Source organism: Heloderma suspectum, chromosome 3 (assembly GCF_057233095.1).
Source record: "Heloderma suspectum isolate Gila_16-S chromosome 3, 16-S_ref, whole genome shotgun sequence".
NCBI lineage: Eukaryota > Metazoa > Chordata > Lepidosauria > Squamata > Helodermatidae > Heloderma > Heloderma suspectum.
In genome coordinates this window covers 101,144,537-101,169,434 of record NC_139460.1, presented here as the reverse complement: position 1 = coordinate 101,169,434, position 24,898 = coordinate 101,144,537, and the positions used below count along the sequence as shown (strand labels likewise).

General features: G+C 42.5%; 1 protein-coding gene across 4 annotated transcripts in view; it reads left to right on the top strand.

The window, feature by feature from the left end:
• The window catches only part of LOC146350005 (uncharacterized), a 66,578-nt gene that overhangs the window by 10,341 nt on the left and 31,339 nt on the right, over positions 1-24,898 (top strand). For 2 of the 4 annotated variants that reach the window (XM_084843973.1, XM_084843975.1), the window contains exons 3-6: positions 15,265-15,966; positions 16,052-16,170; positions 21,148-21,315; positions 23,784-23,871. In XM_084843973.1, coding sequence (XP_084700099.1) covers positions 15,309-15,966; positions 16,052-16,170; positions 21,148-21,315; positions 23,784-23,871 — 1,033 coding nt within the window. In that variant the 5' untranslated portion in view covers positions 15,265-15,308. Of the gene's footprint in view, positions 1-13,045; positions 13,189-15,264; positions 15,967-16,051; positions 16,171-21,147; positions 21,316-23,783; positions 23,872-24,898 lie in introns of all 4 variants that reach the window. The other 2 variants (XM_084843974.1, XM_084843977.1) reach the window with 2 other exon arrangements.

The window sequence follows — 24,898 nt, the reverse complement described above, 5'->3', positions numbered from 1 at the left end:
ACCAGTATAACAAAGTGGCTAAGGGTGCAGTCCTATCAGGATGCCGGTCAGGCTCTGAACTCAGAGGCTGACAGACATCCTTTATAGAGTGGAAGGAGTGCAGAGGCAATCTTCACCTCTGCACTCCTCCCGCTTTGCATTTTTGCTAGACGGGCTTTTTCGTCCATCTATCGGGAGCTCTGCAGAGTAGGAAGGAAGGAGGCTGGGGAGGCCGAAGGATTCTTTGTAAGCTGGTCTCTCCAATCACCTCCCTGCCCACAGAACCACCCCCTTTCCTTCCTTTCCGAGGTCACTTTGAGACCTCAGAGAGGCAGCCAGTGCGGTTCTCTCCACACTGGCGAGGAGGGGGTGGGGACCGGGAGCTCAGACTCCTGGGTCTGAGGTCAGGAGGGGGCAGGGATGGGGAGCTCAGACTCCTGGGTCTGAGGCTGTCTTCGACCTTGGATCCGGAATCCAAACTATCCTCTGCCCCTCCAGATGCTGTCTAGATGCCATAGCTCCCTAAGAGACTTAGCAGAGGTTGTGGTATTCCCTGGTTCAAATCTTACCTTTGTTATAAACGCACTAGGTGGCCTTAGGCAAGCTGTTAACTGGCTTTGCACAACACACCATGGCTTGTTGTGCCTTACTTAAGCTACAATGAGCCACAGCACCTGCAGGTGCCCTCCTGAATATTCAACCCCCGACCATGAGTTGTTGTGTCATGTGAACCCCACCTGTGTATGGTATGCGAGGGTTAAACAACCCACAGCCTGTTCTAGGATTCTCCAAGGATTGTTTAAGCCTCACATAACCTCCGCTGGCCAGGTTCGTACAACATGACAATCCACAGTCAGAAGTTAAATATTTAGGATGGTTCCCGCAGGTGCTGCAGCTCATCATGGCTTAAATAAGCCATTAAGACTCCATACATTAGACCAGGAGTGCACAATCTTTTCAGCCTTAACTGTCACATTTGGTGTTAGCTGGTGGGCCGCGTGCCCCACACACGCACATTTATATATGAACATCCACACGTATATATATCACACACAGCTGTTTCCTGCCTCCCAGCTGCGCAGAGCAGAGGAAGCTGCTCCAGCTGGTCCAGGGACTACAGAAACAAGCCAGCTCCCAGAGAGCGAGTGACCAAAGCGAGCGGACAGGGGGAGCAAACAGGAGTTGGCCAGGGGAGGTCAAGGGGGAGGCCCCTAACATTTTTTAATTATTTGTCTTGTAACACACACTTCCACACCAGTGGGACTCTGCTTTTAACCTCTAGTGAGTAGAGAAGCAGGCACAGGCTAGTCTAGAACAATCAGAAAGCTAGACACAAAAAGGGATAAGAGGCTATGGAAGGACAAGACTCTCCAGTGGTAGTGACCTGCAAGGTGTGTGCAAAGTTTGTTTTCTTGCCTGAGAACAACATGGCCTACACCTGCAACAAGTGCAAGCTGATCACACTACTGGAAGAAAAAGTAAGAGGACTGGAGCGGCGACTGTTGACCCTCCGGGGAATAAGAGAACACGAAGAGTTCTTGGACAGAACGGTGGAACTACAGAGCAAAGTGAAGACCAGAAGCTTGAAGAGCAACAGCAAGCTGAGGCAGAAGTGGGAAATGTTGAGTGAGGAAAAAATGCAGTAGAGGATACTCCTTGGAAAAGGGTGACAGTTCGGAGAAGAAGAACTAGATGCAACTCTGCACCACTGGAAGCAGTGAAGCTGTGGAACCAATTCCAGGTACTTGAGAATGAGACTGGAGGACAGCCTGCAGAGGAAGAATTACAGGGGAACTTGCATGAAAGTAAGCAAGAGGCTGAAGGCCAGTCATGCAGAGGCGATGAAACCCTGGCCTACAACAAGGACAAGAGGAGTAGTAGTGGGAGACTCCTTGCTGCAGGGGATTGAAACCCAAGTATGTCGCGAAGACCCGTGGACTCGCGGGGTATGTTGTCTCCCAGGAGGACGGATTAGAGACTTGACTGAAAGGTTGCCTGCACACATAAAGCCCACTGACAGGTATCCCTTTCTTCTCATCCATGTGGGAACAAATGATACCACCACGCGGAGCTACGAAGAAATCACGTCAGACTTTGACGCTTTGGGAAGGAAACTCAAGAACTTGGGGCCCAGATAGTTTTCTCATCCATCCTTCTAGTAGTCAGAAGACGGATGGAAAGGGAAAGAAAAATGCTCCGGGTGAATGACTGGCTACAAAGGTGGTACAGGCGCGAGAGATTTGGATTCTGGGACCACGGGCTATACTTCCTGGAAGATGGGCTGTTGGCAAGGGACGGGTTGCACCTCACAAAGTCTGGGAAGAATGTGTTTGACCACAGCATGAAGAACTTTATCAGGAGGGCTTTAAACTGAATCCTACAGGGAAGGGAGATATAACGTTGGGGGTAACAATGGACGAAGGCTCATGCACCTCAACGAAGAGAACAGCTCTAATAGTGCCCAATAATAGTCTTTAGAAACATGTAGGAAGAAAGCCAGACTATGAAGCACATGGTCTTCGATGTCTATATACTAATGCCCAGAGTATGGGAAACAAACAGAACGAACTTGAAACCTTAATACAAGAGGGAAATTATGACTTGATAGGTGTAACTGAGACTTGATGGGATGACTCTCATGACTGGAATACAGCAATTGAAGGATATAACTTGTTCAAAAAGAACAGGAGGAAGAGAAAGGGAGGTAGGGTTGCACTATATGTGAAAAATACGTATCTCTGCACAGAAATACAGGAGGATGAGCTTGGTAGCCCCATTGAGAGCATCTGGATCAAAATAAATGGCGCAAAGAATAAAAGGAACCTGGTGGTCGGAGTCTACTACCGGCCACCCAATCAAGGAGAAGACGAAGATGAAACTGTTGAAAAGCAAATAGCCAAGGTTTCAAGGAAACATGATGTAATAGTAATGGGGGACTTCAATTTCCCTGATATTTGTTGGGAGACAAATTCTGCAAAACATAGCCCCTCTAGGAAATTCCTGACTTGTGTGGCGGATAAATTGTTCCTATAGTAAGTGGAGGAAGGAACTAGAGGATTGGCTATCCTTGACTTGATCCTAACCAACAGAGATGACTTAGTGGATAAAGTAGCAGTTACACGAACTCTGGGGAAAATGACCATGTTATACTTGAGTTCTTGGTTCTAAGAAGGATGCAGACAAACTGGAGAGGGTTCAGAGGAGGGCAACGAGGATGATGAGGGGACTGGAAACAAATCCCTATGAAGAGAGACTGAAAGAACTGGGCATGTTTAGCCTTGAGAGGAGAAGACTGAGAGGAGATATGATAGCGCTCTTCAAGTACTTGAAAGGTTGTCACAGAGAGGAAGGCCAGCATCTCTTCTCGATCATCCCAGAGTGCAGGACATGGAATAATGGGCTCAAGTTAGAGGAAGCCAGATTCCGGCTGAACATCAGGAAAAACTTCCTGACTGTTAGAGCAATACGACAATGGAACCAATGACCTAGGGAGGTGGTGGGCTCTCCCACACTGGAGGCGTTCAAGACGAGGCTGGATAGCCATCTGCCAGGGATGCTTTGACTTGGATTCCTGCATTGAGCAGGGGGTTGGACTTGATGGCCTTGTAGGCCCCTTCCAACCCTACTATTCTATGATTCTATGAAGGCTTTAACTGTAAGGGCCCAGCTTCAGCACTGTAGTGGGCCTTGTAGGTTATAGCTAAGATTTGATTAGAAGTAGCCTGGAAGGGCTTGGGCCTGTTCAGCCTCTGGAATGTCAGAATCGGTGTGAGCTTATCTTTGTCAGTGTTTCCAGAGCAGAGCCAGGGGGAGTCACCCAACTCCCTGTGCACCTGCTGGTCTGGCCTTGGCAGGCAGGGAGGCTGGAAGCTGTCCATGAGAACATGACAGAGGTGGGGTGGGGTTTGCAAAAGGGTCACCCAGATTGAAGTGTCACTGCTGGAGGGCTGAGCAGTGACACCCTGTTTGGAACAGGGACTAGCTGAAAGGCTAAAAGCCCTTGTCTGTCAATGGATCTGGAAGGGGTGTCTTACAGTCACGCCTCCCCTTTTAAGCTGATGCAAAGGTGAAGAGCCTTTGCTAGGAACATCTCAAAGCCTTCTCTGTTTGGATCTATCATCATCTGGGCTTTTGGAGGCACTTTGCACATGGACTTTCTCTTAACTGGAACTTTGGATTGCTAAAGACTTGCCATGAAAAGTACTGTGAGGCTTTTCATAGACTTGAACTCTCATTGTGGATTGTGTCTTTTTCATTAGCTCAGCATATTGGCAGGTTGGGTTTGATCTACAACTTTTGGACTTTCCTCTGCCTGAACGCATGCAGTACGGCACTGCCAATGCAAAAGCGGTGGCACGGAATTCCCTGCATGCCTGGGTTTACCCTTCCTTTGATCTTGATAGGCCTCAACCATGTAGCCTGGAGTTATCAACCAAAGGTTCAAAGTTGGACTCTCTATGGGTGTGGTTTTGTTTAGGCCTTTCAAGAATTTATCCTTTGATTGCCTGAGGGGTCATTCCAAGAATCATTCCCATGACTTGTCTGGATTTTGGAACCCCATGTAAGGATTGCCTGGGTTAGGTGTCCAGGAATCCAGAGTCCATTCCCTTGTGTTCATAACTGTGGGGATGGCAATGAGGAAACCACGGTGATGATGATCTCAGTCATGGTAGTAGTGTTTAGCTTTGGAGTGTTCTGGAATTACATAGAGCCTATAGCTACTGACCATCAGCTATATGATTTCTGAAGAGTGTAACCATTAAGCTTTTACTGTGGAATTTCCTGCAGTAAAGAAATCTCACTGGTTTTCAGGTGTCCGGTGTCAGATTGCCAGAGCATGTGCGCTGGGGGGGATCAGGAAGCCTGACATAAACCTTGGTCCTATCCCATTGATCATAGGGTATCTTTATAATCTATTATTATTTTATTTTTGCCTTTTGACTGAAGGCAAAAGGAGAAGGGGACGGCAGAGGATGAGATGGCTAGATAGCATCACCGATGCAATGAATATGAACCTGAGCACACTCCGGGAGAGTGCGCAGGACAGGAAGGCCTGGCATGCTATGGTCCATGGGGTCACGAAGAGTCGGACACGACTGAACGACTGAACAACAACAACAACAACATTATTTTATTTTACCCATTTTATTTATTTTATCCTTCCTCATCCATCTCCTTCCTCATCCATCTCTAACCCTAATCAGGCAATCTGTATTTAATTCCAAAAGTTCTTTAATGTTAGCCATCCCATCTATTTTTATCATCTATTTTTATTTTAGTTTATCACATTTTATTTTATCACACACCCTTTTTTATAATCAGGATGTTTTCTCACACACACACACACACACACACACACCCCACACTCCCATTCCCCCTCTTTTGCTCCACCACTGTCTTTCTCTTTTAAGAGTGTGAAAAGCTGTGCTTCGCTCTGGACTACAGAAGCAGTAAGCAGTAACTGCCAACAAGTGTCAGTCATTGAGGAGATAATCTAGAAGATGCTCTTAAAGAGTTCCTGCAGTGCTTCCTAGAGCGTCCACTGAAGCTACATAATCAGAAAGTGTCCCTGGGAGCAACTGAACCACAGGGGGTGGATGGGGATATTCATTTATCAGTATTTGCATTTTTAAAGTGATTCCCCCCCCCCCATTTTATCCGTGGTGGCAGTGATGTCATGTTTTTTTCAACAGCAGAGGAGGGGGGGTCTTGGATGGACTGCCAGACTGGGCTTGGGGGGCTGTCTGTGGCCCATGCTCTTTGTACTCTGCATTAGACCTTGGAAGACTTTTTTTTTAAGACTGACTATATCACCCTAGTGCATGTGCTTAGACATATGCATTCATTTTGAATCCTGTGCTAGTTTCCAAACCAGCCTAGTCCCTATACAAGAGTCAAGATGTCTGGTAAGTTGGTCTGAACTTATATGTGCATGGATTGCTAGGAATGCAGTATAAACAGAAAAACCTCTGAGCTGCTGCTACTTTTCAGCTGGAGGTGATCCATATCCCACTTCCATAGGAAAAAGTACTAAGAACACACATTTAATACATCATCATTTTTGTCCTGAGTGTTTGCTTGGCATTCTTCCAGGCAAGTTTTATGTCTGCCAAAAGTGATGTCGCCTTTACCACTAAGAGTGTTTTGCTTCTCCTTAAGGGGCAAGTTATTGGTTACCATAGATCCAAGATAATCTAGATAAAGCCTCTTTTGAGGTTGATAAGAAATTTGGGACACCTTGTCCCATGTTTATTGTTTTCTTAAACCTAATCACAAGAGAGACCATGTCTTTTGCATGTAAAAGGTGTTTGTGTAAGTTTTTGTTTGGGGGCTACAAGCACAACATGAGACATCTCTCTCTTTTTGTCCCTGTTGTCTCAAACATAACATAATTAATTACAAAGCAGCTAGTTATGACTACTATTGAAACCTACTAAAAGTTTCATGTATCTGATAAAATAGGTTGTTGCTTGTGAAAGAAGGTGGCTCATGCTTCCATACATCGTTGTCTCTGAGGAGTCCCTGCAGTTTGTCTCTTTCCAGTTAGAAATATAGATGCTAGAACTGGGATGAGGTTTTGCTATAAGACTCCTCTCCCCTAACACTCATTCCATTGAGAAACATTGCACTTTCAGCTTTAAAATTGGTAATAATTGCTACAACCATTTTAACAGGTTCAACACAGTGTAAAATTGAAAATCAGCTTTTAAAACCAATTCTAAAAATATCTCGCATGATAGATTTCTGACATATAGTACCAATATTTTTCTTTCGTTCACATTCTCAGCTAATTCACTGTGTTGAAACGTTCTACACAAAATAAAACTAGCCAGCTAGTTTTTAAACTGGATCTTTATTTCATTCTAGTAATTATTCCCAGGGAAAACACATTCTCTTGAGGAAGAAATGACAAAATGAGCCACATTTCTTCCTTTAAAAAACTTATAAGTAAATACCCTACATTGGAAAAGGTGGGTGGTAGGGGAACAACCAACCTAAACAATCATTAAAAAGTTGAGATGGAAATATGTGCCAGCACCTTATTACTTTTTCTGCTGAAATCAATAGAAAGCCCATCCAAAGCTGAGAACTTAATTTGAAGAAAGTACATAAACACTGTTCAGCATTTCCCCCTGTAAATTTAGGATCATCTAATTGTCCTTGTATCCAAGAGAATTGTCCATAATTTCTCCGTGTGTGTGTGTGTGTATCACACACAGACTCTCAAGTGTGCTGAGGGGAATAAAAGTTTTTTAAATAAGCTTCAAATTCAGCCACAACATTTCTTCCAATTAGTCTTGCAAGTCCCCTTTTTATCTCTCTTATGAATTCAGCTCCAGATTTACCTCTTTGGATTGTGAAAAGAATTTAAAGGTGCAATGCTATGTATGTTTAGATAGAAAAAAGTCCTCCAGCTCTCCAGGCTGGCTGGGGAATGCTGGGAGTTGTAGGACTTTTTTCTATCTAAACATACATAGGATTACACCCTCAACCTCTTTTCCTTTTCATGAGGGGCTTTATATACTTATGCTCCCCTTAAATCGATGGACAAGTCTGCTAGGGGTGGGATAGAGGCATAATCTCCACAAGAAAGTATGCCATAGTACTTCAAATTATCTTTGCCATTTCACAAACAACTGGTTTTCAGAAGTGGGCTACAACAGTAACTCTAACACCTTATTATCCATCTTGAGTGATCACTGTCCTATCTTGGGCTTCCTGTATATTGTCCTTAGCAAGCAAAGGCATTTGTTTATCTTATTTCAACAATATATGTACAATATTCACAGCTCCATCTAATTTCCCTTTATAATAGCCAGCTGACCTCTACGTTTTTTTGTCCCACACAACTCAAATGCAGAAAATCCCATTGAAGACTGAAGTACTTCATGTTTAGCAAATATCAAATATGACAAGGAACTATCCCACTGGGCAGGTTCGCACCATCATGGAGGGAAAATTAAGCCACAGTGGGTTATTTCCTTCCCTGCGCATGCTGGTTGTGGGCCTCCTAATTAGCATAATTACTCTTGCCTGGTGCAGGTTATCTTGACATCCTAACCCAGCAAAAGTGAGTTGCTGGGATGGTTTACAAACCACCTTGAAACTCTAGGGTTTGTAAATCACCCCATCCAGCCACCATCGCCGGGTTTGGTGTCACAACAACTTGCCCCTGGCGTGGGTAATTATACTAATTAGGCAGTTTGCGACCGACATACATAGGGAGTGAAAATAAGCCACTGTGGCTTATTTTCCCTCCCTGGCTGTGTGAACCTGGTCATTGTCTGAGATGGAGATGGGCAGAAGATAGTTCAGGATCTACAAGTAAATCTCTGAGTCATTCGCAGATCTTATTCTCGTTTGTTTAAAAATAGCAACAACAAGACAGATTTTTCTTTCTAAACCAGGCTGCTGAAATACAGTTTGGGGGGAAGAAGAAATATTTGTGTGAAGGACTGTGCTTAGTTCTTATACTGAAAACAGAGTGCTCAGCGAAGCATGTGCTTCATGGCACCCTGTTCCTTAATTTTTAGCATATTTCCACATTCCTAAGCTACTATTCCCCTTCATGGATCACTGCCTTGTTGTGGCGAAGGGGCTTGCGTAACTCAGTGAAGCCATAAGCTATGCCATGCAGGGCCACCCAAGATGGACAGGTCATGGCAGAGAGTTCTGACAAAATGTGGTCCACTGGAGAAGGAAATGGCAACCCACTCCAGTATTCTTGCCAAGAAAACCCCATGGAACGTATCACAAGGCTAAAACATATGACGCCGGAAGATGAGCCCCTCAGGTCGGAAGGTGTCCAATATGCTACTGGGGAAGAGCAGAGGGTATTTCCAAGTAGCGCCAGAAAGAGTGAAGCGGCTGGGCCAAAGCCGAAAGGACACTCAGCTGTGGATGTGTCTGGCGGTGAAAAGAAAATCCGATGCTGTAAAGAACAATATTGTTTAGGAACCTGGAATGTCAGATCAATGAATCAAGGTAAGCTGGAGGTGGTCAAACATGAGATGGCAAGATTGAACATTGACATCTTGGGAATCAGCGAACTAAAATGGACAGGCATGGGCGAATTTAATTCAGGTGACCATCATATCTACTATTGTGGGCAAGAATCCCTTAGAAGAAATGGAGTAGCACTCATAGTCAACAAAAGGGTGGGAAAAGCAGTACTGGGGTACAATCTTAAAAATGATAGAATGATCTCAGTACGAATCCAAGGCAAACCATTCAACATCACAGTAATTCAAGTCTATGCCCCAACCACTGAGGCCGAAGAAGCTGAGGTTGATCAGTTCTATGAAGACCTACAACACCTTCTAGAACTAACACCAAAAAAAGATGTCCTCTTCATCATAGGGGATTGGAATGCTAAAGTAGGAAGTCAAGAAATCACCGGGATAACAGGCAGGCATGGCCTTGGTGTACAAAATGAAGCAGGACAAAAGCTAATAGAGTTTTGCCAAGAGAACATGCTGATCATAGCAAACACTCTTTTCCAACAGCACAAGAGGCGACTCTACACATGGACGTCACCAGATGGTCAACATCGAAATCAGATTGATTATGTCCTTTGCAGCCAAAGATGGAGAAGCTCCATACAGTCAGTAAAAACAAGACCTGGAGCTGACTGTGGCTCAGATCATGAGCTGCTTCTTGCAAAATTTCGGCTTAAATTGAAGAACGTCGGGAAAACCACTAAACCGTTCAGGTATGACCTAAATCATATCCCTGATGAATATACAGTGGAGGTGAGGAATAGATTTCAGGGATTAGACCTGATAGACAGAGTGCCTGAGGAACTATGGACGGAGGTCCGTAACATTGTTCAGGAGGCAGCAACGAAATCCATCCCAAAGAAAAAGAAATGCAAGAAAGCCAAGTGGCTGTCTGAGGAGGCTTTACAAGTAGCTCACGAAAGAAGGGAAGCGAAAAGCAAGGGAGAAAGGGGAAGATATCCCCAACTGAATGCAGAGTTCCAGAGAATAGCAAGGAGAGACAAGAAGGCCTTCTTAAATGAACAATGCAAAGAAATCGAGGAAAACAACAGAATGGGAAAGACTAGAGATCTCTTCAAGAAAATTGGAGATCTCAAGGGAACGTTTTGTGCAAAGACGGGCATGATAAAGGACAAAGAAGGCAGGGACCTAACAGAAGCAGATGAGATTAAGAAGAGGTGGCAAGAATACACAGAAGAACTATACAGGAAAGATCTGAATGTCCCTGATAGCCATGATAGTGCGGTCACTGAACTTGAGCCGGACATCCTAGAGAGTGAAGTCAAGTGGGCCTTAGGAAGCATTAGTAACAACAAAGCTAGCGGAGATGACAGTATTCCAGCCGAGCTATTTAAAATCCTAAAAGATGATGCTGTTAAAGTGCTGCATTCAATATGCCAACAAATCTGGAACACTCAACAGTGGCCACAAGACTGGAAAAGGTCATTTTACATTCCAATTCCAAAGAAGGGCAATGCCAAAGAGTGTTCAAACTACCGCACAATTGCGCTCATTTCACATGCCAGCAAGGTGATGCTCAAAATCCTACAAGCTAGGCTTCAGCAGTATGCGAACCGAGAACTACCGGAAGTACAAGCTGGGTTTCGAAGAGGCAGAGGAACTAGAGATCAAATCGCCAACATTCGCTGCATCATGGAGAAAGCAAGAGAATTCCAGAAAAACCTCTATTTCTGCTTCATTGACTACGCTAAAACCTTTGATTGTGTGGATCACAACAAACTGTGGCAAATTCTGAAAGTGATGGGAGTACCAGACCACCTTACCTGTCTCCTGAGAAACCTGTACGAGGGTCAAGAAGCAACAGTAAGAACCAGACATGGAACAACCAATTGGTTCAAAATTGGGAAAGGAGCACGACAAGGCTGCATATTGTCACCCTGCTTATTTAACTTATATGCAGAGTACATCATGAGAAATGCCGGGTTGGATGAATCAGAGGTCGGAATTAAGATTGCTGGGAGAATTATCAACAACCTCCGATATGCAGACGATACCACCCTAATGGCAGAAAGCGAAGAGGATCTAAAGAACCTCTTGTTGAGGGTGAAAGAGGAGAGTGCAAAAGCTGGTTTGAAACTCCACATTAAAAAAACGAAGATCATGGCATCTGGCCCCATCACTTCCTGGCATATAGAAGGGGAAGAAATGGAAGCAGTGACAGATTTTACTTTCTTGGGCTCCAAGATCACCGCAGACGGTGACTGTAGCCATGAAATTAAAAGACGCTTGCTCCTTGGGAGGAAAGCTATGGCCAACCTAGACAGCATAGTAAGAAGCAGAGACATCACCTTGCCGACAAAGGTCCGTCTAATCAAAGCTATGGTTTTCCCAGTAGTAATGTATGGCTGTGAGAGCTGGACTATAAGGAAGGCTGAGCGCCGAAGAATCGATGCTTTCGAACTGTGGTGCTGGAGAAGACTCTTACGAGTCCCCTGGACTGCAAGGAGGTCAAATCAGTCCATCCTAAAGGAAGTCAACCCTGAGTGCTCATTGGAAGGACAGATAATGAAGCTGAAGCTCCAATATTTTGGCCACCTAATGCGAAGAGAAAACTCCCTGGAAAAGACCCTGATGCTGGGAAAGACTGAAGGCAAAAGGAGAAGGGGACGGCAGAGGATGAGATGGCTAGATAGCATCACGGATGCAATGAATATGAACTTGAGCACGCTCCGGGAGAGAGCGCAGGACAGGAAGGCCTGGCGTGCTATGGTCCATGGGGTCACGAAGAGTCGGACATGACTGAACGACTGAACAACAACAACAAGCTACTATTGGACACTTCAGTCTTGTTTGGAGAGGCCGTAGCTCAGGGGTAGAGCACATGCTTTGCATGTAGAAGGTCCCAGATCCTATCTCAGCATTTTGAGGTAGGGCTAGGAAGGAATCCTTCCTGAAAACCTAACGAGCAGATGCCAGTGTCGACAATACTGGGCTAGTATTGATTGTGGACCACAGAGTTCTAGTAAAAAGCAAAATAGATCCCACAAGCCTGAAGTCTGCAAATCCCTGGCCTAGTCAGCAGCTGAAAACATTTTTGAGCATCCTTTTAAAATGGGCTGGGCAACTTCCAATGATCAGGGGGTCACAATCTCCACCCCCCAGGGCCATACCACAACACTGCCAAATTCACTGCTGAATTTGCTGTGGCAGCGAAAATTGTGCCCATTTTGCAGTTAAGCAAGGTTGTGCACTGGGTGAGCATGCCTTGTTTACAAGCTGAATCACACTTCCAGCAGGCTCACCCTTTTCTTGCATCTTTCGCTGTTCTATTTCCAGCATCTTACATATAGCAGTTTCAACCTACCCAGATAATTTCCCTTTTTTTAGGTTCTGCTAAGTTTTATTAGGCAGAAATGCTCTACGTGTCCCAGGTAGTCACAATTATAATATAGCCTAGAAGTTATAATAGCTCTTTGTTCTCTAAGAAGTGTTTATTCTGCATCTCTAAGAAGTGTTTATTCTGCATATCTATATCTAAGTTGTTTTTACTGTACTCAATATACTCTGGATGATCATATAACGTCTTAGCAAAGTGTTTCTTACAGTGGAGGCTGGTGACTCTGATGTTAGTGAGGCTGTGAAACCACTCTGACTTTGAGTCAGAACCAGTAAGAACTTTAAAGGGACTATCCAAGGTGCTGAATCCAAGCCCCAAAATAGGTTCAGCACCTTGGATAGATCCATTAGAGTTCTGACTGAAACCCAGAATGGCTACACAGCCCCACTGACATCGGAGCCACCAGCCTCCACTGGTTTCTTAGCTTTTGGAAGTTGTGAGCATCTTTCACATCCATCCTAGTACAGGCCAGTTGGGACTTCTCAGTAAAAGGGGCCAAGTGTACTTGTCAGAATAAAAGACCCACTGATCCTACACTGTCAAATGATGCCCTGATATCATCTGAAAAGATGGTTGCTGCTCAAGAGTTTTCCAGGGAATAGCAGTACTTCTCTTGACCTGAGCCATCACTTCAGCTGCTCTGACCCACTCCTTCTGATGCTAGTTTTCCTGCTTCAACTGCCCATTTCAAAATGCTTCCTTTTTATAGGATTTCATTCCTTCTGAACAACCAGCCATTTTGTCAGAGCCTCCATGCTCTCAGGTGATTCAGCAGAGAGTGTGACCTGTGGTTGCGTTCATAAACAGCAGACGTCTTCGGGATGGATTCTGAAGACACAGCCTGGCCTTGAGGTTCCTCAGCAACATTGATTTCTTATTCTTTTTTTTCCATTGACTTCCCCTGCCAAACACTATAAAGTCACATACGAGGCTACCTACTAGATCTGTTGTATTCTTGGGTATGATAATACAACTTCTTGGGCTCACCTGGGCAATGCCCCTTATACTGCCAATTCAACCTTGGGCTGCAAAAATTGCACTACTAACACCAAATCATGTCACAGGATAGCCGTTGTAAATCACTTCATGTTTTGAGTGTTTAACGTATTAGTTGCTCAGAAGCACATATACAAATACAAAAAGTCCAATAATATAAGGATTGTATATCCCCAAGGACACAGGAACAATATATCAGTCCAGAGCAACCATCTCAGAAAGAGTTTTCCTCCACCCTGGCCAGCAGTCCTCTCTTTCTTGTGGAACAAGCTAACCTTTTACAGACATGTTCTAACCCGCCCCGATCCCCGCCAGTCCATCTTCAGGAGGTTTACATATTTGCATGTAGAGGGAAAGGATATGAAGCACTGCAGTACTTATAAAAGGCCACAATTCCCACAAACACAGTTAAACTGACAATAATGCATTCACTGTAACAAGTCAAGATAGAAATCCCAATGGGGAATAGATGCTTCTTTGTCCTTGCAAATTCCTTCACAAAAATAATCAAAGTTGGCTGAATATTCAAGAATTATTTTGCTTCAGTACTGTTAACCTCAGTGTGAAACAGCCATCAAGAAAGTATCCTAATGCTTGTGTTAAATTATTCCAGAGTATTATACCTCAAAATATACCTCCAAACAATAAAGAATGCACTGTAGCTTGAGATGTCTTTGCTGTCCATAAATAAGTTTCATGAACTGCTTTAATTTACATTAACATTTCCAAATGTACATTCAAACTAGCTTGAAAAATAGTTATTGCATGCTCATAAAAATTGCTCTTAAAGTATATTGAGAAATAATTGCTTTAGACACAAAAAATTAAATGTCACTAAATACGTTTTAATACTGCTATTCTGTTAATTTACAGTGTCTTAAGTTGAGATAGTTAATGATAGCTAATGTATTTTCAGATACTACCTAATTATGAGTTCAAAAAACCAGCACCCATACTATTGAGCCACTTCGCTAAATGACCTCTCTGGTTATGACATGTAATTTGCTTTTTGGAAGGAAGCACTGGTCTCCAGCAGCAGTGTCCTTAGCATCTGTTCCATGAAGCATCCATTTCTTAGCATTCCCCCCTCCCCCCAGCTACCATAGGATCACTCTGTAAATCATTAACAAAGCAACATGAGATGAGGATGAGACAACTGAATCATTTTAAAATATACTGCAACACCAGAAGGTTAAAACAGATTTAGGGCACAATTCTATTGCTTGTGCTCTTGATGATCAGAAGCCCCTGAACTTGGTGGCTTTCGATCATCCAGTGCAGGGCAGGAGGAGCTGCAGAGCTGATCTTTGCCTCTCCGTCCTCTCACCCTGCATTTTTCACTAAATGGGCTTTTTAGCCCATGTAGTTGATGGTGCTTCAGAGGGGGAAGGAAGGAAAAGAGGCTAGAAGAGGCTCAGGACAGCTCATATGCTGGCCTATCCGGTCCCCTCCCCACCCACCAAAATGCCCCCTTTCCTCCTCTCCAAGGTCAGTTTTCTGACCTCAGAGGGCAGCTGGAGTGGTTCTTTCTGCATCAGCTGCAAGGGGTTGGGAAGGGGGGCAGATCTCCGACTCCCCCTTCTGAGGTCAGAGCGCTGTCTCTGACCTCAAAGGGGGGAATCCCCAGTATCCTATGGCCCCTCAGACAATGTCTAGGGGCCATAGGATTGCTCCCTAAATGCACAATGATAAAAAACGGTCATTGCAGCCATCCTAAAACTCAAGAGAGATGTGGCCAACTAAACCTATTTTGGGAGGGAGTCTACACCCTAATCAGCATCTTTTTGGAATTGGTCAGTAAGAGAGGAACTACGTCTTCACACATGTTGTCTAGTAATATGTTGGCATGAAAATCCAGCAGCAAAAGAGCAGGGGAAAATTCCTCATGTTTGCTGTGTCTAAACATGATGTTTATTTTATTCCTGTTATTAGGATTCAGAAAGGACAATCAGAGTTGATGGAATTTGACAATCATAATGGATCCAACATCAAATGTAACCACAGAAAATCCTGATTTTCTAGTGAAGGGATGTCAACTTGAGACTTCTCTAGCACCTACCAGAGATGTCCAAGATACCACTGCAAAGGAAAGTATTCACACTGATGCTGGAAACAAGCCAAGAGATCCACTGGTGCAGATAACAGATTGGGATTCACAGACTTTACCTAGCCAGGATGAGGAATCTTTGAAGCGTTCAAGGTATCGGATAGGAGGCTCTGCTGATAATATATTATCTTTAACTTCTTATCAATCTCTCCTGCCTCTTGAATGGAAAGTTTTGAGATCTAGCCAGTCACAGGGCACACTGGCAAATCTTTCAGGTGTCATTCAAGAAAGCACAGATGGAGGACAGAAACCAACAACAGACAATAACCAAGATGTTGTAGGTGATATAATTGGAGATGAAGCCTCTTTCAAAGTATGTACTAATGTGCTTGACTATAATTCAAGTATTGCTTACACACTAGACTCTAGGACAGCTTTTCCCATAGTTCGCACTGGATCACCTAGGCCCAGAGATGTGAACCTCCCAAAGCCACCTTCAGATGGTTCACAGTGCATATCTGTACTTGGCCCAAGAACAGAGAAGCTTCCAGAAGTTGAAATGCAATTTAATCAAGTACATAGTTCAGGTAACCAGGATAATTTTCTAGCTTCTTTTAAGTTGCTGATTGAGTCAGCAGTGCAATATTGTTCTTCTTTGTGTCCTTTTTACAGCCATTGATCAACAAGATCCAGGTTTGATTGACCAGCTTTGGACAGCTGCTGCTTCATCAAACAACTTATACAATACTTCAGCATCAGCTGGCTGGGAAAGCAATTCTAATACTCATGAGGTTAAAAAAAAAGTTGTGTTTTCATGAATGTAGTATGAATTCAGATATTACATATGTTTTTGGACTGCAGGTTTAGTTACATTGGCCCAGCATTTTACTTAATGATTAAATATCCAAAATATTTTGGTAACAATACAAAATCTTTCACACAGGCATTATTGAAAAGGGATGGTGCTGGTAGTGAAGAGCATTCATAATAAACAACTGTGGCTGTCAGGGAAGAAATAATGGAATGAAAAAAGCTTCACCAGCTGATTTTTGCATGTCAAACCTCTTTTAAAGGGGTAGAAGCAGCCCAGCTTGTAGGGGGAGGGGGATCTGACCGGTTGGCAACCCTGCTTAGAATTATCAGAATATGGAATGGTAATGCAAGTGAAAGAGATATCAAGAAAGGTGGTGACATTATAATTTGAATGGTTTGAAAAAGTTTGTTTTTATTTGTTCCTCTTTAAGACTGACCAGCTAGTGAAGTTCTATGGGCAGTGTACCGGTGAATTAAAAACCTAAAATACAAAATCCTGATAAACAATGGTAATAAAATAGCGCAAAATAAAATCAGCTTCAGGGGGTAAAACAGTGCATAATAAAAGCAAAATAAAACCAGCTGCAAAAATGAAACAGTGCATAGATCTTGAAGTTCTTAAACAGTCCTTAAAATGCCTGGGAGAATAAAAAGGTGTTCACTTGGCACTTCACCTAAGCAACAGGCAAGCCTCTCTGGAGATGGCATTCCACAGATGGGGCACCACCAGTTATATAAAATGAAAAACTTCAAAAAAAATTTAAAAGCTGGCATAGAAGGATAATGATATCTGCTGTGCTGGATGAAATGTCTGACATCCATGACTCTCTTAAGGCAAATGGAAGGTATAATTATGAATTAATGCTTCATTGAAAGAAAGATAAAGAGGAGCTTGCCTCTAGACCGCATAGAACACCACACAGACCCCAATCTTAGCAGTGGGTGGGGCTTGAGTTATATGGGAACATGACAAAGACACTGTCATCGGCCTGCAGTAAGCCCCAGGTATTGCACAATGATTTATTTTGTATTTATTCAAAGTATTTTTATCCCACTTCTCAGCCAAAAAGGTTCCCAGAGCGGCTTATATATAATCAGAAGGGGGAAAAAAGACAGACCCTGCCCTCAGACATTTTATCTAAGAAGACATGACACCCAAGGAGTGGGGAGGGAAGAGGAAAGGTAGATCCTTATTTTAAAAAATCCCAACATCCACTTTTAAAGGGGGCTAAAAAATCTGACACCACACTGAACAGCAACTATGTTTAAGCATTGATACACAAGTTGTAGTTACGGAAAATGACCTGAACAAGTAAACATAGCTGGTGGTTGTGTTATGCCTTCTTGGTTGTGGCTTGAACTGTAGTACTAGGTAGACAAGATTACATCCCTTTTATGTTAATTACTCTGGGATAATTACCCACCACTGGTTCCTACTGTCTAGACAGTTGCAATATACATGGGTCTGGACTGGATATAGTAAACTGGGAGTTCAGAAGGATTCTGCTTTACCGGAGTCCCTACAATCAGTGCTATCAGCCCTGGCCATGTCCAGCACCTACCTTCCCAGACCTGCTTAACAGAGCTTGACAGCCCAGACTCGGTGTACATGGCATGGAGAAGCATCACACTTGTGGCAGAATTTTGTTCTGGCACTCAGGGGACATTAGGGAGCAGAAACCGATTTCCAGCAACATACCACTCTCACTGTATTGTGTGAATGTTTGTATGTGTGGCAGTTCCTTGCCCTCTTGCTAATGGTAAATCAGTTGTACAAGATGCACCTCAAGGGAGAGAGAAAACAGCAAACATGTCCTCTTCGACCTCCATGAGCTCATAATGCAAAGCTGATTGTCTAGGTGTCATGGCCCATGCTGGTTCTGCACTCATCGTCATCCTGCTGCTTGATCATCTGGAGGTGAAAGAAAAAGGGAACCCAGCACATGTGTATGGCAGAGGGTCAAATATGCAGTGGATACATGTATGATCCCCCCCCCCAACCCCAACTTCCAGATATCTGTGCAAATGTGTTCTAAGTCATTAAAAAAGTAATACAGTGAAATCCACCACACATGGGATAAAAAAGGGGGGGGAATGGTGTTAGTTACCCAGATTGATTGTTTATAATAGATCATTTTCATCATAGGCAGACAGGAAGACACAAATCTTCTTTAAAAGTCTGGATGGTGTGTTTGTGCATTTAAAAGATCAATGTGGCTTGTGTATTTTGCTCAGAAGAGGCCCTCTTGTCTTCCTTGCCTTTTACATGTTAAACCAGACTTCAGCAGCTGCTGTTCAAGCTGCGCATTTTGACAAAGCCCTGCCTTCTGGCTTGGTGGTGGTTAGATTCCCAACACAAAAGCTTTTTCTGGATGTAAATGGAGGGCACTGCCATTACAGAAGGATTACTGGGGATGCTGAATCTGGAAGCATGAACACTGGCCAGCCAAATAAAATAGTGGAGGTAAAAGAGAAAGTGCAGTTAAACTGGGTTTTCTTTTTATAAAATCTGAATAGAACAATGATCACTTGCTAATCAAAAACAATAGCGCTGTGCTAGCAGCTTATTTAAAAATAACCTTCAGTAAAACATTTCAATCAATGTTTAAAGTATAAAATGTATGATTATGCTTATATGAAGTTGTACAGCGATTATATCTGCTTGTGGTGTTTGGTTTTTTTTCTTTTTAAAAGAAGCTACAGTATTTATTTCCCAGATCCAGGCTTCAGGGACTTTTGTCTCAATGTACCTACCTGTTAAGTGTTTGCAAAAAATGGTTTTACCTACTGTTTTTCTCATTTTAGATAGACTTATGTTCCAGCGGTCTTAATTATTCCCAGTGATATTGTTAAGTTGCATTTCTGTATAGTCGCTGAGCTTCTACTAATCCCAGTGACTATTGTGGTTTCTGTAGCTTCAAATGGTTAGCATATGCAAACATCAGCAATTTGAAAGGTGGAGGAGGAATGTAAGTTTTGTATTGATGTTGTAAGTGTATCCTTTATTATGGTTTGCTGTGCTTTGTTTAAAATAAGCCTAACCACAAATCATGATGTATCTATCATTTTTATATTGGTTAAAAAAATGAAGTTACGAGTGCTTCCAGATGGAGGGCTCTTAGAGTTACCAATCTAAAGGCACTGTACAACTGTCCCTATTTTTCTCTTCAATTGACTTTCTGGTAACAGAAAGGGAAGATGTGGTGAGAAAACAGGAGGTGGGCATACAAATTGAAGACAACTTTTTCTGGACCCCCTGCAAAATTCCATGAATGAGGCAGGATGATTGCACTACAAAAGCCTAATCTGGAAACACCCTAAGAACTTTTTCCTGGCATTGACATTATAATCGCAGTGTAAGGATACATATTCTCCAGCTTTGTGCCATTTATACAGTCAGCAACTGTTACTAACATTGACCCGGTTCATCTCTGGAACACCTTTGTAGAGACCATAGGATTACACCTTAATTGACCTTCTAGTAAATAGCAGTTGGTAGCAGACAGAGGCCTGGTTCACACAAACACCATGGCTCAAACTAGCCACAGTGGCTTCTTTAAGCCACAGCTCATGCCAGGCACCATTTGTCTAATCACCTGCCCTGGCATGGCTTGTTGTCCAAACCCAGGTGGCGTGGCTTGAGGGGGAAACAACCCTCAAATAACCCTACAACAGGTCATGGGTTATTTGAGGTTGTTTCCCCCTTAAACAAGCCATGCCGCCCAGGTTCAGACAACATGAACAAGCTGTGCCTGGGCTGGTAATTAGGCAAATTATGCCTGGCACACACCACAGCTTAAACAAGTCATCATGCCTTGTTTAAGCCGCAGTGATCGTGCAAGTGGGGCCTCCATCTGCTACAAACTGTTCTTTAGTAGAAAGTCAATTAAGGTGTAATCCTATGGTCTCTAGGAAGGTGTCCCAGAGGTGAAAGGAGTTTTTAGATCTCTCTCTCTCTGAGAGAGGAGTCCACTCAGAGATCTGACCTCACAAGCTTCCTACCTGCAGCTGTGCAAAGGTCTGCAGCCAGTGCTTTTCTGACACTTGGACCCCAACATTGGAGAGGACACAAAGGAGGCTTGCCAGGAAAAGCTGTGAGTCCTGTGTACAGTAATACTACAGTTAGGGCTCTTGCAGTCTGATCCAAGAGCTGCTGTACTAACACACAAGTTGGGGGTGACTGGTTGCAACTAAAAACAGCAGCCCCACATCATCTTCTCCCCCAGGTAACATCTATTAAAAGAAAACACATGACATAGTAAACCATCCTTCATGTTTCCCCACTTCACTTCAGAAAATCAAGCACAGCCAGGCCTGGGAAACTTGGAGTGCTGTTATGTCACACTGCACAATTTGAATGACTAAACATTACTAGGGTGCCATTCCTGGTCTTATAGTAGAAAGCAAAATTGTTATTAAGGAGTGCGAAGAACTAGCCCCCCAAACAGAGCTAATGGGGATAGAAACTTGTACTATGGTGATTGTACTTCCTCATATTTCAAATAGCGATAAAGCAAATGTATGTTTTTCAACAAGTGTTATTTGCAGTAACAACTTTGAATCTAGCACCTGAGCATCTGAACTGAGCTTCTTTGCCATCTTTGTTGCATAGAGAATCATTGTAGTTACCGTGATTGGCTTGTTAATTTGAATTTGTTTTATTTTTGTATTTTATTGACTTATCTACTTTGAGGGCCACCAAGTAGCTGTAATGCAGTATATAAATGCTGTAATAATAGTAGTAATGTACAAATGAAGTATTTAGTTTGTACAAATGCACAAGCCCTGTGTTCTGCTTAAAACAGACTTTAAAAAAGAGCTTTTCTGTCTGCCTAATAAATAGGAAACAGCATGCGTCACAGTGCCCGTTACTGTGTAATAGTTAGTTCTCATTTGATAGCACAAGTGAAGTCAAATGCTTGAAATATTATCTGACATTTTTGTTTTTTGGTTAGCCAACAAAGACAGGAGAGTCTCCTGTGCTGTCGGAGTTTCTGCTAAAATCTCCAACTGAGAACAAACAGGACCTTAATCAACCTATCAAGAAAGTGCAGACTGAAGGCCAACTACTCTTGCAGAGACAGAGTCTGCATCTTGCTGATGATGGAAAGCTTTATAGGAAGGTAAAGGGTTGCCTTTAAAAAAAAACCCTACATTTTTTTCATCATGTTCTGTGTGATACACTTTTAAAAATAAATATAGCAATTGGGATAAATGGTCCACATAGATAGGAAGAATAGAGAATACAAGAAGAATACTCTTCTGGAGAGGTCCTTCTTTTGAGACTGCCACCTTCAGAGGCGCATTTGGTGGTGACCTGAGAGAGGCCCTTTTTGGTGGTTGCACCAAGGCTGTGGAACTCCCTCCCAAAGAAAGCTAGGTTCACTCCCTCTCTGTTGTCCTTCCCCTGGTAGGCTAAGACCGCTTCATTCAAGAAGGCCTTTGGCCTGTAAATGGGTCTGCTGGGTTGGGTGCTTTTTACATTTTTATTTAATTCTGTAATTAAATTTTTGTTGTATTTTAATGTATTGTTTTATTCTTTTAATCAATTTTAATTGTGCCTGGAAGCCTCCTTAAGTGCCATTTTTGGTAGAAAGGCAGGGCATAAATACAACCTATTTCAGTAGTATGGCACTAGCAGATAGTGCAGTGCAGTGATTTTTAAGGTTCCTTGGAGGCTTCTTGTGGCCCAGGGTAAAAAATAAACTCAAAAGCCTTTTTGTTTATTTATTACAGACTTATAGAGAAGACTTCAATTTACTAATAAAAATATCTCCAAAACAACATTTCTTTGCCAACTCTAGGATTAGGTACTTCAGGATGCGTCACATGTTACAGGTCTTTGCATTTCTGTTGCCAGTAAGCTACATCTTCTATGTAACATTGTCCAAAGATCTGTGCTTCAAGAGACTTGCAGATAACAATCCCGGCAGAACTGAACAACTGACTCTAGACAGAAGCCTGAATTCATAACATAAAAATCAGGGGCCATATTTCTAATTACATAAAAGTTATAGAAGTTACTTATGTGCAAGTGATACAGCATATGCTTTGCATGTAGAAGGGTCCAGGTTCGAATGTCCAGGAGTATGATTGGGAAAGACCCCTGCTTGAGACCAACTTAGACCTGGGAGAAGTAGCAAAAATTCCTTCCGGTGACAGCTCCTCATATCTTATATATAGGGTTTCCAATTTTTTTCAGACCCAGCAGCGCATTTGAGATCTTGTGAAAGTGCTGCGGGTACCACCACAAAATGACTGCCAATTTACATGTACACAAAAGTGTACATGGCCAATCACAAAATGATAGGGTGAAAAAAGTCTAATCATGAATTTGCATTGATTTTTACATGAGATCCTGCTCCCACCCACCCCAAACTACCATCAAATTAAAGCATACATTAATAGCTATGATTTAAACAATCACAGATCCAGCACTAGCCAGCGCTACCTTGACACAAAAACATCAATCCAAGGCACAGATTCTTATGGATCTTCATAATTTTTACATGGAGTATCAACAAAACCATCCTAAAATTGCAGAACACATCTATGGATCCTAGGGCCCAGAGGCATTCTGAGGAAAAGAAGGTGGTGGGTGGCGGGATCCATGGCCATCATTTTGGCTTGCAGTAGTTATGGTATCACACCTTGTTAATTGTTAATTGAATGTTATTCAGCATTCAGTGCATTTATTTTAATTTCAACTTGAGCATATGCAAAAACATTTTTTTTAAAAAAAATCTTGGGATTGAAGGCCTCATGGTCTCAAAGGTGATCTCTGCAGTGCCCATGGATGCCCAATTCTGGAAGCCAACTTTATAGGGTGCTACACTAGAAAGTTAGCTGTTCTATTGAGGGAGCTTTTTGAGTACCACGATGGGCTGCCTCTTGAAGAAGTAACTTAAATATTCCCTTGGGCAAATGAAGTACCCACACAGCCTGGTCTCAGTTTCAGCCACAAGTTTAACATCTTTGCTGCTGATGTCCTTAGCTCAGCCATGCTGTTAAGTACAAAAAACAAAAGGGAAAGGATAAGACTCCTTTTTTAAATAAGCACCTGATAGCTGCAGGAGTAAAGTGACCTATACCAATTATAACCAATTAGCAAAAATGTTTGTGGTTATCCATTATTTCCCTTCTTCCCTTCTTGTCAGTAGGCTTTGTCAGCCTGTACTGGAAAATTGGTATAATTGATTGATGAAACTGTATATTTGTACGACTCTACTTCTGGAAGAAAAGAGTTGTAAGTCAAGTAAACTGAAATCCTTCCAAAGTAGATAATCTAGGTTGTACGCACAAGACAGATGGCAATGGCAAGAACTCAAAAGGATAAAAATAGTTCAGTGGGTAAACTGTTGCAGACTCTTAGTCAGGGCTGCAATCACTATACAGGACAGAAATTCAGAGAAGCTTAATGTATTTATACCACAGAAAGCATAACAGAGTGAGAAAGGAAGTTTATAAATAAGAGAAAGGAGAAAAATAATATTACAATTTTTAAAAAAATCAGATCAAGAAAAAGTGAAGACAAAAACATACTACATTTTTCTCAACAAAATAAACTGATACAAATGCATTCATGTTGTAGGAGAAAGATGTTCTTAACAAAGAGGAGTCATCTCTCAGCCTGCTGAAATTTGAATGCAGTTCTCCTGTAATTCTGCAGCAACTGATTGGTATGAAGACACTGTACCTTTTTAGTTTTGTTCAACATTCAGTGCTTTTAATTTTTCACTTGAACATGTGCTACTTTGCTTTTATATGTATCAGTCCATATGATGCTTTGTTTATTAATTTCTATGAATTTAAAACAGCAATTTGGAGAAACCTTGAAGCCAAATTCGGCTCCTCCAAGGGCCTAGGATGGATGTTAGGGTTCGCTACAATCCCACTATTAATTGTAATGGTAGCCAGAGACAACCCAACATTAACTGATGCTGCAGCACCACCCATTCTGTTCTCTGCTTCTTTGTCATGTGTACCATACTGGAGAGATGTATCGCCACAGTGTGTCTCTGCAATGACATACATGATGAAAGATGATGAGCCATGATCTGTTGGACAGTTATGGGTATTTACAAAAAAGCTACCAGTCTTAGACAAGGGCTTTATTTATTTTTAAAATGGGTTCCAGGGCAGTATACATAAAACTTCAAACTACAATATAAATTAATCATAAACAATAACATTGAGAGATGATAGAGAAAACTATTCAACCAGCTAAAACCATACAATCAATTTTAAATGCTTGGGCAAATAAAAACATGTTGACCTAAAAGCGTACAATGTTGGCACCAGTGGAGGGCATTCCAGAGTTGGGTGCCACTAGAGAAAACTCTCCTTCATGAATGCATAATGCACTTCTCCTACAGATGAAACTCTGAAAAGAGCCTCGTCTGACTAACTTAATGCAGGGTTGGTACAGGAGGAAGTGTTCCTTGTGGTCCTTTAGCTAGGACAAGACAAATGTCTGTAACCACATTTTACACAAATTTGGCAAACATTCAGATTTTAAATTAACTCTTTGAATTTGTCACTTCTGAAAGTTTTAAAATTCTTAACTCTTACAGTTGAAGGCAATGAAGTTGAGCATCAGATGAATGCATTATATTTACAAATTTTAGGGGGGAAGTAATTAAAAAACCTCAGGAAATAGTGAACAAAACTAAAGTTTTGCAAACTAATTCAAGCTGGAAGAATTTG